A 16,777-nucleotide genomic window follows, 5' to 3' on the forward strand; every position below is an offset into this window, starting at 1 on the left:
GCTATAATTAGGATTTTTAGAAACTAGTGATAGAATATGATAAATATTCTAGATATTATTCTGTATGGAAGGATATAGTTTTGTGAATATTCTGTAAATATCTTTTGAGATTTCCTAACGTATTAGGACTCATCGTTGTAACCCTATATATATGAATCAATGGAATACACTCCAACCTAAGGAGTTTATATTATCTAACATGGTATCATAGCTTAGGTTTTAGATCCAATCCTAGCTTCTGCAATTTTTTTTCCTTTACCGATTTTTTTTTTCTTTTGCTCTAGCCGTCTACCCCTAGCCACCCCTAACACCATTGCCGCCAATCACCATGGTCAAGGAGGGTGAATCGTCAGTCTTTCATCCGGCTCCTGGTGTTAGTAATATTAAGAATGCTATTCCTCTAATTCTTTATCGTGAAAAAGTTCAATATTCCAATTGGGTTGAATTATTTGAGTGTCATGCTCATGTTTTTGATGTTCTTGATTATATTGACCCACAAACAACACGTCATGTAGACCTATCTGACGCTATGTGGAAAAGGCTTGATTCCGTTGTCAAGAATTGGATTTATGGTACTATTTCTACTGATTTGCTAGAAACAATTATGTGTAAAGGGGATGCGGCAGAACAAGTTTGGGATAAACTTAAGGAAATTTTTCAAGATAATACAACCACTAGGGCGGTTTATCTGGAAAACCAATTTAATCAATTGTACCTGTCAAAATTCTCTGACATCTCTTCTTATTGTCGAGAATTAAAGAACTTGAAGGATCAACTTGCTAATGTTGATCAATTCGTGTCAGAGCAAAAACTCGTAATTCGACTAGTTTCGGGGCTAGTGAATACATATTTTGATACTGTTGCTACAATGATACAACAAACTACCTCGTTGCCTTCATTCGAAACAGCGAGGTCACGATTGTTACTTGAGGAGTCAAGGCGAGCCAAAGACTCATCGTCACAGGCATCCTCTTTTGTGGCTCAATCCGGCAACATACTCGCCTTTAATTAATTGTTACGGGGACATGGGATTTGGTTCCTAGGCCTGCAGGGGTGAACATTGTTAACTGTATGTGGTTGTTTCGTCATAAATTGAATGCTAATGGTGATCTTGAAAGACACAAAGCTCGATTAGTTTATGATGGCAGGTCTCACGTAGAAGGTGTTGATTGTGATGAAACCTTCAGTCCGGTTGTTAAACCGGCCACTATACGCACATTTTTGAGTTTGGCTATGGCTCATAAGTGGTCTATTCACCAACTTGATGTGAAATATGCCTTTTTGCATGGTAATATGAATGAGTGTGTGTACATGCATCAACCCCCCGGGTTTGTTGACAAGAGGTTTCCAGGCTATGTGTGCAGGCTCCGCAAGGCTCTATATGGTTTAAAACAAGCTCCACGGGCTTGGTTCAGCGGTTTGCTATCTCTCTCTTGCAGATGGGGTTTGTCATTGCTAAAAGTGACAATTCTTTATTCATTTTATGACATGGGAAAGACATGGCATATTTGCTATTATATGTTGATGATATTGTGTTGGTTACATCTTCAAATCTGTTGCGTGACCGCATCATTTCTCACTTGTGTACTGGATTCCCAATGACTGATTTAGGTCCTCTCAATTATTTTCTGGGCATTGCTGTCACTCGTACTTCTTCATATCTGTTTTTGTATCAGCAGCAATATGTACAGGAAATTTTAGAGCGTGCAGGCATGGCTAGTTGTAAGCCTGCGTGCAGCGACTCTAGTGGATACTCAATCCAAGCTTAGTGCAGAGACAGGACCTAAATTTCACGATCGATCCAACACTCTATCGTAGTCTTGTAGGTGCATTACAGTTTCTCACTTTTACTCGCCCTGATATAGCTTATGCAGTTCAGCAGGTGTGTTTATTCATGCATGATCTCAGACAGGCTCATTATGATGCATTGAAACGCATTCTGCTTTACATTCAGGGCTCCATTGATCACGGGTTACATTTATATCCTTCATCATCCATGCACTTGATCACTTATACTGATGCAGATTGGGGGCAGGTGCCCAGACACTCGTCGTTCGACCTCGGGTTATTGTTAATTTTTAGGGGACAATCTCATTTCCTGGTCGTCTAAGCGTCAACCTACTCTTTCTAAATCCAGTGCAGAGGCAGAATATCGAGGCGTCGCTAATGTTGTTCCCGAGGCATGTTGGCTTTGTAATCTTCTTTTGGAGTTACATTGTCCTCTCCGGCAGGCCACTGTTGTTTATTGTGATAACGTCAATGCAATTTCTTTATCTCATAATCCTGTACAACACCAACGCACCAAGCACATCGAAATGGACATTCATTTCGTTCGAGAAAAGGTGGCGTTGGGGCATGTACGGGTCTTGCATGTTCCATCATGTTATCAGTTTGCGGACATTTTCACAAAAGGCTCACCTCGACATGTCTCAGCGTACGTCCTCCTCCCGCTATGACTGCGGGGGTGTGATAGAATATGATAAATATTCTAGATATTATTCTGTATAGAAGGATATAGTTTTGTGAATATTCTGTAAATAACTTTTGAGATTTCCTAACGTATTAGGTTTCATCGTTGTAACCCTATATATATGAATCAATGGAATACACTCCAACCTAAGGAGTTTATATTATCTAACAACTAGAATAAGTAGTTAGTTAGTTAGTTGTCAATTAAATTTCAAGCGGTAGGTTTTCATTTTGGTAGAAAATAATCCCAGCTATTAGTTGTATGTGGATTATAATTCAAATTATACATATTGTTCAGTATAATCCAAACTATTAACATGTGTACAAAATAATAAGAACCAAAAAATTGATGGAATTTTATGGATTATTCCAATGCATTTAATAATTTTTTAGTTTTTCATTTTGAAATAAATTTATAAAGTATTTAAAATATTAAATTTACATGTGCACTAAATATGTAAAAAAATTTAACGGGTCACATTAAAACTTCAAAATCTATTAAAAAAAAATATTCACCATTCTGTCTACTTAGCTTCTTCCTCAACTGTTACCACACACTATGAAGAAAAAAATTATAATTACAAACGCGTGAATTTAATTCTAATTTAACCATCGGATAGTCGAATACCATACGTTAGTTTAAGTTGATGTTGATCTAAATGTGAGTGATTATTGGCGTCGCAATATGATTTTTCTTTTGGCAAATTCAAACTTCCATGATATTTTTTGGTCTTTTGGGAAGATTGTGTAATTTCAAATTTTAAAAAAATCTCAAAAATCATAGCTATACTTATATGAATTAAAAATATATATGCAATTAGAATATTTCATAATATTTTATTATAATTTATATCATATTACACATACATGATAATATCTTGTGTTATTTTGAACATGTATAGCTTGGCCTAAATTATTTTCCACATATAAAAAATAGTGAGAAAGTCAGTTTACAATTTCCCAAGCATAACCCGTCTAGCTTCCAGGCGTTCAAATATCAAAATTTTGTTTCAGTTTCAATACAGGTATATCCCGTTCAATCTCGTTTCTAATCATCAGGTGTTTAGAATTCGATTTGTTCCGATTCGATTTTGGACTAGTGAATGGACGTAGTGGCGAATATGCCCTAAATTAAGTAACTTCCATTTCTTAGGTCTAACTACCGTAATAAAGAATAATATAGGATAAGTTGCAATAAGAGGGTTGACCAATCGATTAGTATAAGTGGTAGCTTAGTATAAGTGGTTTGCGCACCAATCGATTCTTTTCTGTCATATGCGTGGCATGCGTTTGATTAGGTCACATGGAGAGTCTTCGTAGAGTCATGATGAGACCCTACATTATGGGAGAGACCTTGTCCCATAAAACTAATGTTAATTAATTACTTAATTGTTAAATAGATTAATTTAGTGAACAAACGTGATTGATTTGTTTAAATTGGTTATCGTTCCTTCTGTATGTGGCAATTTGACTGTTATAAACAATTACAATGTCAAAATCAAAGATGTGTAATTTATAATTTTGTAATACGTAATACTATCTACCGTCTTTTTTGTAACATCTAAACATTTGTTTTAGATAACATGCATCTTAGATTTTGTTTCTAATATTAAGTTATAGATATTATAGTTATGATAATATTTGTCATTCAACATGGTATCAAAAGCCAACCTAACATAAAAGTCATGAGTTCGAATCTCATCCACCCCTATTTTCAAATTGGAATATTAAGTGCTGGGTATGACGAGGAACCATGCTACACCCACACCTCAAGCTCAACAGTCTCTTGTATAAGGAGGCGTGATAGAGTATAAAACATATCCTCGGGTCTCAATCATTAGGTTAAGCTTTTGGTTGAGATGATCCGTTAACATTAAATATCGTTGAAAATTAAATAACAAACATTTAAATATATATAGTGAATGACTGAACTTTTGTGTTGTCTTATTATACACTTTTCAATAGGCAAGCACAATTTTTTAAAGATAGGACTCTGACTAGATTTCAATTCTTACAGTTTTTTATGGTTCAATTTTTGTGGAACAAATAATTAAAAGAAGGCGGGCAAGGTGGTCGGTTACGGATCCCTATTTCCGGTTCCTCACTTGGTAATTAAGATTTGAACCTTAGAATTCTACGGTAAAGTCCCTTACCAACTTACCAAGTGATCGAATCAAGTAGTTTTGCTTAATAACAAGCAATTAGGCTAGCTAGTGCAAGGCTTAATTGAATTTCGATCAAGAAGGTCCCTCAATCACAATTTATCTCTCAACTAAACACGTTTAAATATGGATGATGATGCACATTTTTTTGTGTATGTAGTATCATCAAATGTAAACCAATTGTAGGTACAAATACAATTCCTCTCAAGGAAGGACCCATAATTCTATTATTATTGCTACGGTAGACATTAATTGATATGGTGACCTTTGGATTGTGATTTATGAAACCAGAGTAGTTGATAAAAGAAATGTCACATGATTCCCAATACTCGGATTGGGATCCACTCGAACATTGGATAATCTATTGTTGGATGACTCTACAATCTGAATTAAAACAAATCAATCTATGGATAGAACAGTTAACTAATTCACTGGAGATCTTGACTTGTGCTTACTATGCCGCCCACTTCACGTACTACATAAACAAAAACACAAACAAACAAAGAACCGACTTTCACCTACAAAGGAATTGAAAAACTTCCCTTTTAAGTTAGTCAATGGTCCAGTAGTATGAATTAGGGAATGTGAGTAATCTGAAATACTGACAAATTTAGGAAACATTTTATGAACATATGACCAATTTAAGATACTATCAAGTATAAGATCCTTCAAATCTTACAAGAATCTGATTAATAATTAACAATTGGACAAAATAAGACTTTTAGGTACCATTTTATGTATGTTTTGTATTTTGGATCATTATGAAGTATTTTAAAATTATTTTATAGATTATTTTTTTGTAAACCTTGGACTAACTTTCCAAATTTCCCAAATCTTGTTGAATGTGATTGTTTAATTCGATTCTCTAATTAAAGGCATATTAACTTGTTTTTAGGTAGCATAATTAAGGGTTGCAAATAGCCACATGGAAACATGAGAAATGCAAACCTTCCGCTTAATTGTATCACTAAGCTAACTAATTAAGGCTAGTCAAATGTTGTTATAAAATTATTGTTGTTAAAAAGGATAATTAAAAAGGGATTAATAAATATAGGAGACGTGGAGTTTGCTAATTTTCCGCAAGCACATGTCAAGAATGTTGTTCAATCCAAAAGTAATTCTCTACTCCTTTGACTCACTTGAACTAACTTCAATTATTAAACGAATGTGATCATTTGGAACAACACATCAATGATTCAAGAAAGTTTTGCATTACTATATTATCGCACCCACTAATATAGTCTTTAGTGATTATAACAATGACAAATTTTAAGATGATATGGTTCAATATAAATAATGTAGTGCAAGAACTTTCATTTTGACTTTCTAATTTAATATACTACCTCCGTTACATATTAGTTGCAATTTTGAAATATTTTATGTCTCTCAAATAATACCCCAAAGTTGTAACTAATATGTAACGGCGGTAGTACATTTTATATACTTTGCCTATATGGGCCACGCCACACACTCAATTAATGGTGCAATATTTTGGTTTAGTAACTGATAATATGATGATTAGTGCAATGTTACGAATTTGGGAAATCAATGCCAAGTTAAATTTTGCTTCCTCTACATTCTACAAGAATGAAGTGTCCTATATCAGGGGAAGAAAAAGGTGAGTTATGAGTCAGATAATGTCATGGTGTCATGTCAAGTTTAGATAAATAAAAACGTAATGGATTAATAATGTATGATTATCTTATAAAATAACATTTAGAAAAAATCGAAAGGAGCCTTTCTTACAAGTTTCAAACCAGGTATATGTTAAGTAAAAGAGTAGTTTTTAAAAATTAGATCAAGTTTCAAAAATTCATTAAATTATATATATGGTCATGGTTATAGGTTTTCTGGGATATTCGATACACAAGATCATAAAAATCTAACTTTGTATCAAACTCAATGTTTTGGGATCAACCTTAAAAGAATGAAGGATCTTCCTTTTTCAACTAGAACTTTTCTCACCAAGTCTTTATAAGATTCACAATTATTACCATCTCCACTTTCAAGTAATGGTCCTAAATATCTCTATGGTCTTTATTTCTCCATGCATGCCCTCTTACAATAAATTACATGATTTTAGATTTTTAGATAATCTCAATATACACTTGAATTGTAGTACCATAAAATAGAATTAACTTGACTATTTTGGGATGATCAAAAGCACTTTAAGCGAGACTCTCGCAATATTATTATAAGGAAGTTGGAGGAAACCAAACATCGATCTCTTTTTTGGTTTGTGGTGTGCTTTGCATAGTTATTGCATGGAAAGGATACAAGAGTAATGTGTGCTTTCCCAAACCACAGCTTTCATGCACGTACAACGGCAGCCTTCTCCTTGATTCAAGGACCGGAACTCACTTCATTTGATCCCTTACCCTAGGTTAAAACACTAGTGTAAATGTCTCCAATTACGCAAATCTATATGATAAACACTGAAGCAAAACTAACTAATTTAATTGGAGTCAATTATAGGTTCCAGTGTGGTCCAAACTCAAAATAGCGAAATTATTTTTCATGAATGTAGACTAATACATCTCATTAAAAACGAACTTTTACCCTAATTTCTGTTAATAAAAATGTATATGAATGTATTATTAGTACCCTTATTGTAATAGCAAACTAATAGGTACACATACCAAATAAACGAGAAAATCAAAGTAGTATAGAAAGGGGGAAAAAGTGGCTTTTTTTTGTGCATTGACATTTAATTTATAACAAAAATCTATCAAATAGGTTTTCTATTTTCCTTAATTTACACCCTTAGTTAGAGGTGTAAGCCTCCATCAATCTAAAGCAAATATGATGTAACTTGTACAAAATGGTCTTATATGCATGCAAAACTACATATATATAAGAGTATAAGACATCTTAAACTATCAATTTTTATTGACAATTCAGCTTAACCTTTTTTTTTGAACTTATTATTTAATTAATTAATTGTCTTAACATAAAATCGACCGTCTTACATAAGCTTTTTGTGGCTAGGAAAACCCCCTAACTTTCTCTAGTGGACTGATGGATAAATAGATACATATATTCCCAACTCTAAGAAGAAAAATTAAAAGTGGTTGCAGGTTTTATAAATAACTTGTAATGCAAGATACCCTTTCCACCAAGTCCACGTGGGCACCAGCTCATGCATCCTTGTAAGCATTGCCTCGTGAATAAGGCAGCTTTGATAAGATATATTTCTATTTGAAACAATTGCCTCAATGTTGTTTCCAAAAGCCTCCTTATTAGCCAGCTAATGCTTAATCTTTTGATTATAAATAAACATGTATTGGTTTAATGTTTCAAGTGTGGTTAACAAACTTAACACATGAATCAAGAGAAAAGTTTTTAATGATAGTGCTTCACACACGAATTCCAAATCTATGTCTTCATCATAATAGATCTCCTAATTGAACTCCTTACTTAGAGGGTTCTAATGCATGCTTCTTTGATGACGATTAATATTTGAAAATTTCTGGTACATCTCTCCGTTAGTTAGGAAAAAAAAATTAGACTTCGTCCATTCCAAAATAATTGTTTATTTGATTTTTATACGGGAATTAATGAGTTTAGAAATTTCCTATAATGTATGGAATGTTGTATCGTTAAACTTCATTGGGTCGAGTACAAGTCCTCGCTAAAAAAGAGTGTCACCATATAATTCCAACATGATTTCATCCTAATACTAATTAGTGACAAGTGGAGTAGTCTATTAATTTTATATGCTAGTCATTTTCTCTCTATTTTTTTTTTAATGTGGGACAACAAGTAGTTCCTAGTGTGTGCTCGTTTCCTAACACTTCCTTATTATCATGTCAATTACCATCTTAAATCTTACGAACTAGACTTTCAACATGATGTCAAATGACACTTAATTTTTGGTTTTTTTATTTTTTTTTCTTATGATCCTACTTAACCGACACCTCTTACAAGTTTATCCAGTCCAGCTCCGCAGATCAAGGCTTGAGAGTAGAGGGGGGAGGTAAAGTAATTCCCCTACTCCCAAGCATTTTGTATTTAGGCCCCGTTCACTTCACCCTATTTTTGCTGAATTGAAATTATTTTTACTGAACTTAAATTATTGTTGCTGAACTTAAATTATTTTTACTGAACTGAAATTAATTTTACTGCACTGAAATTATTTTTGCTGAACTGAAATTATTTTTACTGAATTTCAATTATATTTCTTCTTTGAAGTTACTGATTTTTACTGAAGTGAAATTATTTTTACTGAATTGAAATTAATTTTACTGAATTGAAATTATTTTTACTGAATATTATTTTTTTAAGGTGAAGTGAATAGAGCCTTAGTGAGATCAAAATCGTGACCTCAAAATCACAAGGTGAGTTCCCCACCGACTCCACGCACCAAGTGCTTGGTTCAAATGACCTTTACTTGGGGTAATACTCTTACTAGCCTACTTGCTCCAAACATTTCTTAATCAAGTTCATTCCATCTTGCAATCTTTTAATCACTTGGCACTTTTCTCTTGGGTGTTGATAATGGGCCAAAATCAACTGCTCTAATATACTTATATACTGTGAAAGATTATGAAAATTAAAACTCCATGTGTAGTGATTTCTATGGAACTGAACTTGAACATTAGATACTCAAGGATTCAATGCATCAATTCAACATCAACATCAACATCAACACCAATTGAAAATTGATCGATTTGATTAAGAACAAAGAAATCCTCACAAGGTTTCATAGTGTCCCATTATCCGTTATACATAGCTATAGGTTAATTCTCAATGGTAACCATAATATTTGGATTTTTGTATCTGCTAAACCTTACTTTTAATTTTCGATAGTAATCCATTTTTTTTTAATTAAATATGAAGTATATTTTAGAATGTGACTTCAATAATTAAACATTTTCCCTTATAACCAATTGCTTAAAGGGTTGTTTTTAAACTTGTTACTTGTTTTGGTGTTATCAATTATTTCTTATGTGCAGTAACATCTAATCCAAGTACTTGAAGAATAATAGCCTTCTTGAATAAAGTTCAAGAAAAGAGGGATCAAAATGGATGGATCAAAGGAAGTTTCAAGACTTGATAAATATGAAAATCCCTAGAATATGACTTTGTTTTAGTTAGCGCTCTTATTGTAAGTGTTCATGAGTTTTTGGTTAGATTGGGGAAATGTTTCTTATTAAGGAGATTAGCATTATGAGTATCACGAACAATCAAACTGATCATGAACAAAATTCTGTTTGCTAAACTTGATCCACTAGTTGACGACTATTCAACACTTCCAAAAGCTGAGGATTTTGTCCTTAACATATTTTTACCACGGGAACATTTTTCAACTAAGAGAAATGACTTATTGTAATATTTTGAGTGATAAATTATTTTGCATATATCTTATGATATTATTTTGGTCCTATTTATAGAAATAGAATAATATAGAAGAGGTTTTCCATATGATTGTGCGAGTAATGCACTGTGGAAAGTATATTCATTCACCTAATTTATGATCTTTTAGGTCACAAAATACTTTATCTCCCAAGGACTATTTAACAATAGACAATCACATTTCTAATTTTGAGCTTTAAAGCTTTTCACGCATATTTTTGTGAGATCATTCGTAAAGCTCAAACACTCCTAGGAAACAGCTCGTCGGTTTATTAACTGCTTTTGCACATATTTTGTTACAGTTGTCATTGTTTCTTACCGTAGTTTTTTTTTTTTTTTTTTTTTTTTTTTTTTTGAAAAATCATAACTAAGGGAGTGTTTATAGTTAAATCATTAAGGGATTAGTAATTGGATAACATTTGTGAGGTTAAGTGCGATTTGACATCTTGAGTTGGGTGTGGGGATTGTTTAGCTCGATTAGATAAAAAATCATTTGTTTTTTTTTTTTTTTTTTTTTTTTTTGAGTTAATCAGTAAGAGTGATTAAGGTAGGGAGGACGTAGGCTCTGAGTTGAGCTGAAGCTATGTAAATCTTGGTATTCTTTTTACTACCTCCGCTTCGCATTACTCGCAACAAAGGGGTATTATATGTGAGACATAAAATATTTCTTTGTTGCGAGTAATGCGAAGCGGAGGTAGTATATTTTTATTGTTCTATAATTTTTGCTTGGCAATAACCAGGCTCTGTTGATTCCTTTTTTTGTTAAGAATATTTTTGTAAGTTCACTAATTATTATCGTACTCAATTTAACCTTCCCTTTTAGCGTACCAACTGCACTTTCAATGTCGTGCCGGAAGGGGGAGCTTTAATGTTGATTGAAAGTAAATTCAGTTTGAGTTGTGTGCATTTAAGAAAGGGTCATCAGGGATTAATCCAAATTGGATTTTGTTGAACTAAATCTAGTGAGCTTTAGTGGAGAGCTGATACATATACAACCATTGTATGTTGTCCCCACATACAATATCATTAAAAATTTGACACATCATCAAAAGAGGGTAGAAAATTGAGGAAGTAGAAATGGAGGAAAGTTACGCACTTGATAATGCATAACATTGAAAACGAGGTGGATAAGTAACGATTGGGACCCAAAAAAACACAACGGGTTCAGAAAAAGTGGAAAAAAAAGAAGAAAATTGCAGGTATTTGCTTAAAACGCAGAATACTTGTGTACGTATAGCACATGTTTAGCCAAAAACACTTACTGAGTTCCCCACTTAGCTTTTGTTCCTTCTTTCTTCAAATTTGCTCTAATTTTTCCTCAATTTCTGAAAAATTCAAAACAAAATTCTTTATGGTTCGAAATGGCAAGGAAAATGTTAGTGATGAAAGATCCATTCTTAGAAAATTGTATAGAGGATGAATCTGGGGTTTAGTAGATCGAAATTGGGTTACTGGCGGACCCGAGGCTGAGGTCGGACTCGAGAAAGAGGTCGGACCCGAGAACGAGGATGTTGGTTTGGATGTCGGAGGTTCAGTTGAGGAAGTCGTGGATGGCGAAGACGATGCGTGTGCAGCAACACTTGAAGCATTGCTAAAGGAGGTAAATTTCACAAGTGTTGTTTGATGTTTTTTCCTCTTAGGTATTTCGATTTCGTTATTTACTAATATTTGGATGTTTATTTTAGGTTTGAGGTGTTTGTAGGGTTTCAATTTCGAATTTTTGAAATTAGGGGTTTCATTTTAATGCAATTTGTTTGAGCTAATCTTGAAATTAGTGTTGTAGCATGCAAATCTGTCATAGTATGTAGCATTATTGTGGTGGGGTTATGTGTTATTGGGATGTGTATGCTATTTTTTTAAACATGGTGGTGGGTCTTATATGTGGGAATTTCAGGAGTTATTGATATAATAATGCATGCCATTAATTTTTGGTTGATTAACCTACTTGATTGTTGAAATGTATGTCTTAGTTGTTGGGATGTGTTTGCTTTTTTTAATCATGGTTATTGATATAATAATGCATGCAAAAAAGTTGATTGTGGTGTGAATTTGAATGCTACGGTGAATAAGGCTGGTGAGTGGTTAATTAAGAGAGTGAAGCTTGAACATAATGGTCACAATCCTACACCGGGCAAGTAAAAAAAAACATTACTAAGTTTAGGAAGAAGTTCCTTACTGACAACCCCCACCTTGTGCAACAATTGTTCAATGATCGGAAAGCTGGAGTTCCTGTATAACTGTATGGCACGTCAAAGAAATGGCCGAGAACAAACGCAATTCACTCAACAGGATTTGCATGAAGAAGTGGCGAAGCAAAGAAGTGAAATTTCAAGAGGGTGATTCCAAGGCTATGTTTGATTACTTTAAGCGGATGGTAGATGACAATGCCAATTTTTTCCACACCCATCGTGTGGATGAGATGGGTCGCTTACAAGACGTATTGTGGGTTGATGCAAGGAGTCGGGTGGCGTATGAGGAGTTTGGTGATGTTGTTTGTTTTGACTCTATTACCTACCTTACTAACGACTATAAGTTACCCTTTTATAACTTTGTCGGTGTGAATCATCACGGGCAAACCATTTTGTTTGGATGTGCATTTGTTTCCCGTGAGACTTCGGAAACCTTTGAATGGGTTTTCTCTAATTGGTTGCGGTGTATGGGAGAAAAAGAGCCTATTGGGATTCTAACAGATCCGGCCATGAGGAAAGCGTTAAAGCTGACCATGAAAGGAAGCACTCACAGATGATGCATTTGGCACATTACTCAGAAATTTGCCAAGAAGTTGGGGAAGCTTCCTGATTATCCAGATATTCATGATGACCTGGAGAATGTCATTTATGACAGTCTAGATTGTGAAGAGTTTGAGAGTAATTAGCAAGGGGTGATCCAAGAACACAAATTAGAAGATGATGAATGGCTAACAGGTTTGTGTATTTTTGTATTTAGTCATGCAATTTTATTTTATTTTTATGTATTTGGAGATGATGGATGGTTATTGTTGTTTATTGGTGCGGTCCTGTTGTATGTCTGCTTGTTTTTTGCACCTTTTGCACCCACTTGGGTTATTTAGTATTTCACGATTGTTTTTGCCTGAGTATATCTGTTGAATGCCTTTGCTGGTATGTGCTCTGGGCTGGAAACTGTGTTGGTATTGCGTTCTGGTTTGTGTGTGTCTATTGGGTGCCTGGGGTTGCTATATTGCGTTCTCATTGGGGAGGACTGATTTACCTTAGTTCTGTTTATGACTTTGTGAACTAGGCATAGATACATGCTGATGAATATGGGCAATATCTGGGCAGGGTTGTATGAGGAGCGTGATATGTGGGTGCCTGCCTATGTGAAACACTTGTTTTGGGCTGGCATGAAAACAACGCAGCGTGTCGAGAGTATTCACAGGTTTTTTGATGGATACCTGAGCAAGCACACATTGTTGTCTGAGTTTGTAGAGCGGTACATCGATGCCTTGAAGGTTAGATCCACTAGTGAGAAAAGGGCTAAAGACAATAATGAGAGGTATGTTTGACAAGCATACAGTGATTTTCCAGCTGAATTGGTTTTCCTAGAAAATATACACGGATGCCAAATTAAAGGAGATGCAAAGAGAGTGCAGTCGCATAATGTATGTGAGTGAGATTAGTAGGAACAAACTTTCTGATACTGTGACTGAACACGTTATGGAGGACCGAGTGTGGTATAAGCCAAAAAACTGTAGGAAGTCGAAACCTTCAAAGAGAATGAGAGAGTACAAGCTTGTCTATGACAGTTCCAGTAAAGAAGTTTCGTGTGACAGTCGGATGTTTGATTGTAATGGCATTATTTGTCGCCACATGATAAAGGTGTACGAGATGAGCAACTGCTATGAAATACCTGATAAATGCATTTTACGTAGGTGGAGGAAAGATGTCATAAGAAAGCACACACGGATGAAGGTATACCATGACCCTAGTAAAACGGCAGAGGTTTGTAGGTTTGACAAAATGATGGTTAGGTTTGGTTCGGTATGTTCCAAGGCATTGCCTTACAACAGCTGAGTGTGGTTAGGCTACTGCTGGAGCTACATTTTACATAATTGAAAGGGTAAAACCTATTGCTTTGAACAAGTAATGACAAGACCCAAGGGCTGAGGCAAAGTACAACCAAATTACTAGCGTTTGGCTCAAGGCAAGTCTTTGCAATCAAATACCCCCAAATCTTTGTGTACTACCCTCTCTATTTTTATCCTGTATGTACTATAGAGATATAATATTATACCACCACCATTCTTAACACAGAAATTTTCACCTAATATTGTTCAACACTGAAAATTTTCTCTCAAACATGGGAAACAAAGGTCACATAATTTTGTTATTCAACAACTGTTTTTTAATTTTTACTTACTAGGAACTAACTTATTGTGTTGTTATTGCAGGGAAAAGGAAAGCTAAAGAAGAGAGGAGGAGGAAGAGACTCTTAAAAAGGGTTCAGAAAATAAAAAAACAATGGAAATCATGATGTGAATTCTATTATTAGGAACTTCCACATGCCTAAACAGAGTACGGATAAGATGTTTAGTCATCAACTAGCAACTATTGCAAGAGGGGGTTTAGTTGACGCAGTCGCAAGTGTCGACTTTCATCCCGATTATCCTTTCTTAACAATGTTTCGAATTGGAAGAGTAAGACATTTTCGCAAAGAAGCATATTGTTTAATGTTTCACTTGGTAGATGTTGCCAAAATTGTTGTTAGCTTCAACTTACGGGCCTTGAGGAAAACCATCCTAGAATGTATGGCATACCCAAAGTATTGCAAGTACATGAGGTGGTTTCGAGTTGTTTGACGACCACATAGAAGACTGGTACTACACAGTGGAGGATGCCATAAAGTACAAGTGCCTAAATGGAGAGCAATATAGTTTAGCCCTTCTTGGCAGGAGATTCACTGCTCTGGCAAGGTTAAACAAACCGGACAAGGTGAAAATGGAGATAACACTTAAATGGATTAACTTCTCAGTTGAAGACCCGATAGACCTCATCAGCAATGACAGTGAGGAAAGAATGAAATTTAGAAGTAAGATGCTGGCTGAAAATGAATATGACGAAATGGCTAACTTGTCCCTTGTCATTGCGGAACCGTTCATGTATGCAGACTACCCACCAGCTTATGTCCAACGTTAGAGCATGCAAAATACGTGTATGAGAATAAGGATGGTTCCTCAACAGCTTTTAGTTGTGTTTGGAGTAGCACTAGCAGTGATGAATGGTTAGCATGAAGATGAATTACATATTGCGTTCTAAACCAACAAAATTGTGCGTTTCAAAAAGCCTTAGTTTTGGTTACAGAATTACTTGTATTCCGAGTGATTCTAATTTTGTTCCTAAAATGTATGCTTAGGTTGTTACGTTTTTAGTTTCGAGATTGTAAGTTTAGGTTTTTATGTATTAAGTTTTAAACAATGTTATCCGTGTGATTCTAATTATCTTCCTAATATGTTTTAAGTTCCTAAAATGATGTTAGTGATATTCTAATCCAAGAGCAAATCACGCAAACCATGGCATTTGAGCACTCAAATGTTAAATAGGTAAGAAAAATGCACAACAAAAACAAGAAAAACAAATACAGATAGCTATTGAAGGTTGCCTAATAATTAAAGTGGCCCAAGTTAAATAGTTACTCTAATTCACAAAAAACCTGGCCCAAATTCTACACTGGCCCTACATGAAGCACACAATGTGTTAAGAAAATCCTTATATATTTCATTACAGACACCTAAGATAAAAGTCAAATCCTTAAATCCCTAAACATTTCATTACAGAAATGAAAATATTATGCAGCATGAAGACTACTGAGTTGTTACAGACCCGTTCCTCTTTGGTTGTCTACAATCTTCAGGAATAAGCCCCTCCAGTTTCTCTTTGAGAGCATTGAACTTGCTATATGCATCTTCCAAGAACACCTTGGTCCTGAGGTTGACAGATTTCTCCTGGAATGAATTTGTGTTTAGTTACCATACAGTATGGCCCGTAGGTTTCAACTTAAAGATACTGAAATAAACACATCATACTAGTGTAAATGGAGTGTCAAAAGTTATGGCGCAATGTTTGATGCATGCAAGCATTAGCACACCGCAGGAATAACTATGCAAAGACAAAAAAAAAAAAAGAAACAATAAATAGTTAACAACAACTCGAATCAATATATAATCACAACATTGAAATGATCCACAACTTCAAACGTACGTGTCTGTTTGTTGTGCCATTTCCATTACTCTTCTAGGTCAATTGCACATCTGATTAAGTACCCATTGCGGATGTGCACCAGCAAGCACATCCAGCCCCTTAACCTGTAACACACAACCTCAACTCACTAATCAACGTGCACAACAAATATGAAATAGGTGTTGAATTTGAAGATCCACACTCACCAACTCAGTAACTATGTCTGCGTGAACTGCAAAGGGATCTTTTACCAAAGAATCAAGCATCCAAATTTGCTTTTCCTTGAAATCCACTGCAAAGCACCACCAATGTTCCCCTTCCTTTTCCAAAACTTTAAGGACCGGCATGAATACCTACGAATCACATTTTCGCTTTAGACTTATACAGTTGACTAGAAACCAGTAAATTACAACAAACTTGAGGTAAAGATATCCTTACAACGCATATCTGGTCCAGCGGGTATGAAAGGTAGACCTTCCCATGCTTCCTAGCCAAGTTCGCATACTCGTTTTTCTTCAACATTAACATTTTCTACCACACAAAATAACCAAAACAACGTAAACAATTGTAAACCTCCAGGATAGAAAAATGAATGAA

At 34.8% G+C, this 16,777-nt stretch overlaps 1 protein-coding gene across 1 annotated transcript; it reads left to right on the top strand.

The window, feature by feature from the left end:
* The first annotated feature begins 328 nt into the window (after positions 1-328).
* On the top strand, positions 329-1,012 carry LOC110727406. Its single transcript, XM_021906968.1, has one exon. It carries the CDS (start codon positions 329-331, stop codon positions 1,010-1,012), a length of 684 nt encoding a protein of 227 aa, XP_021762660.1.
* The last annotated feature ends 15,765 nt before the right edge of the window (positions 1,013-16,777 follow it).

This window comes from Chenopodium quinoa, unplaced genomic scaffold (genome assembly GCF_001683475.1).
Source record: "Chenopodium quinoa cultivar QQ74 unplaced genomic scaffold, ASM168347v1, whole genome shotgun sequence".
NCBI classification, from domain to species: Eukaryota; Viridiplantae; Streptophyta; class Magnoliopsida; order Caryophyllales; family Amaranthaceae; genus Chenopodium; species Chenopodium quinoa.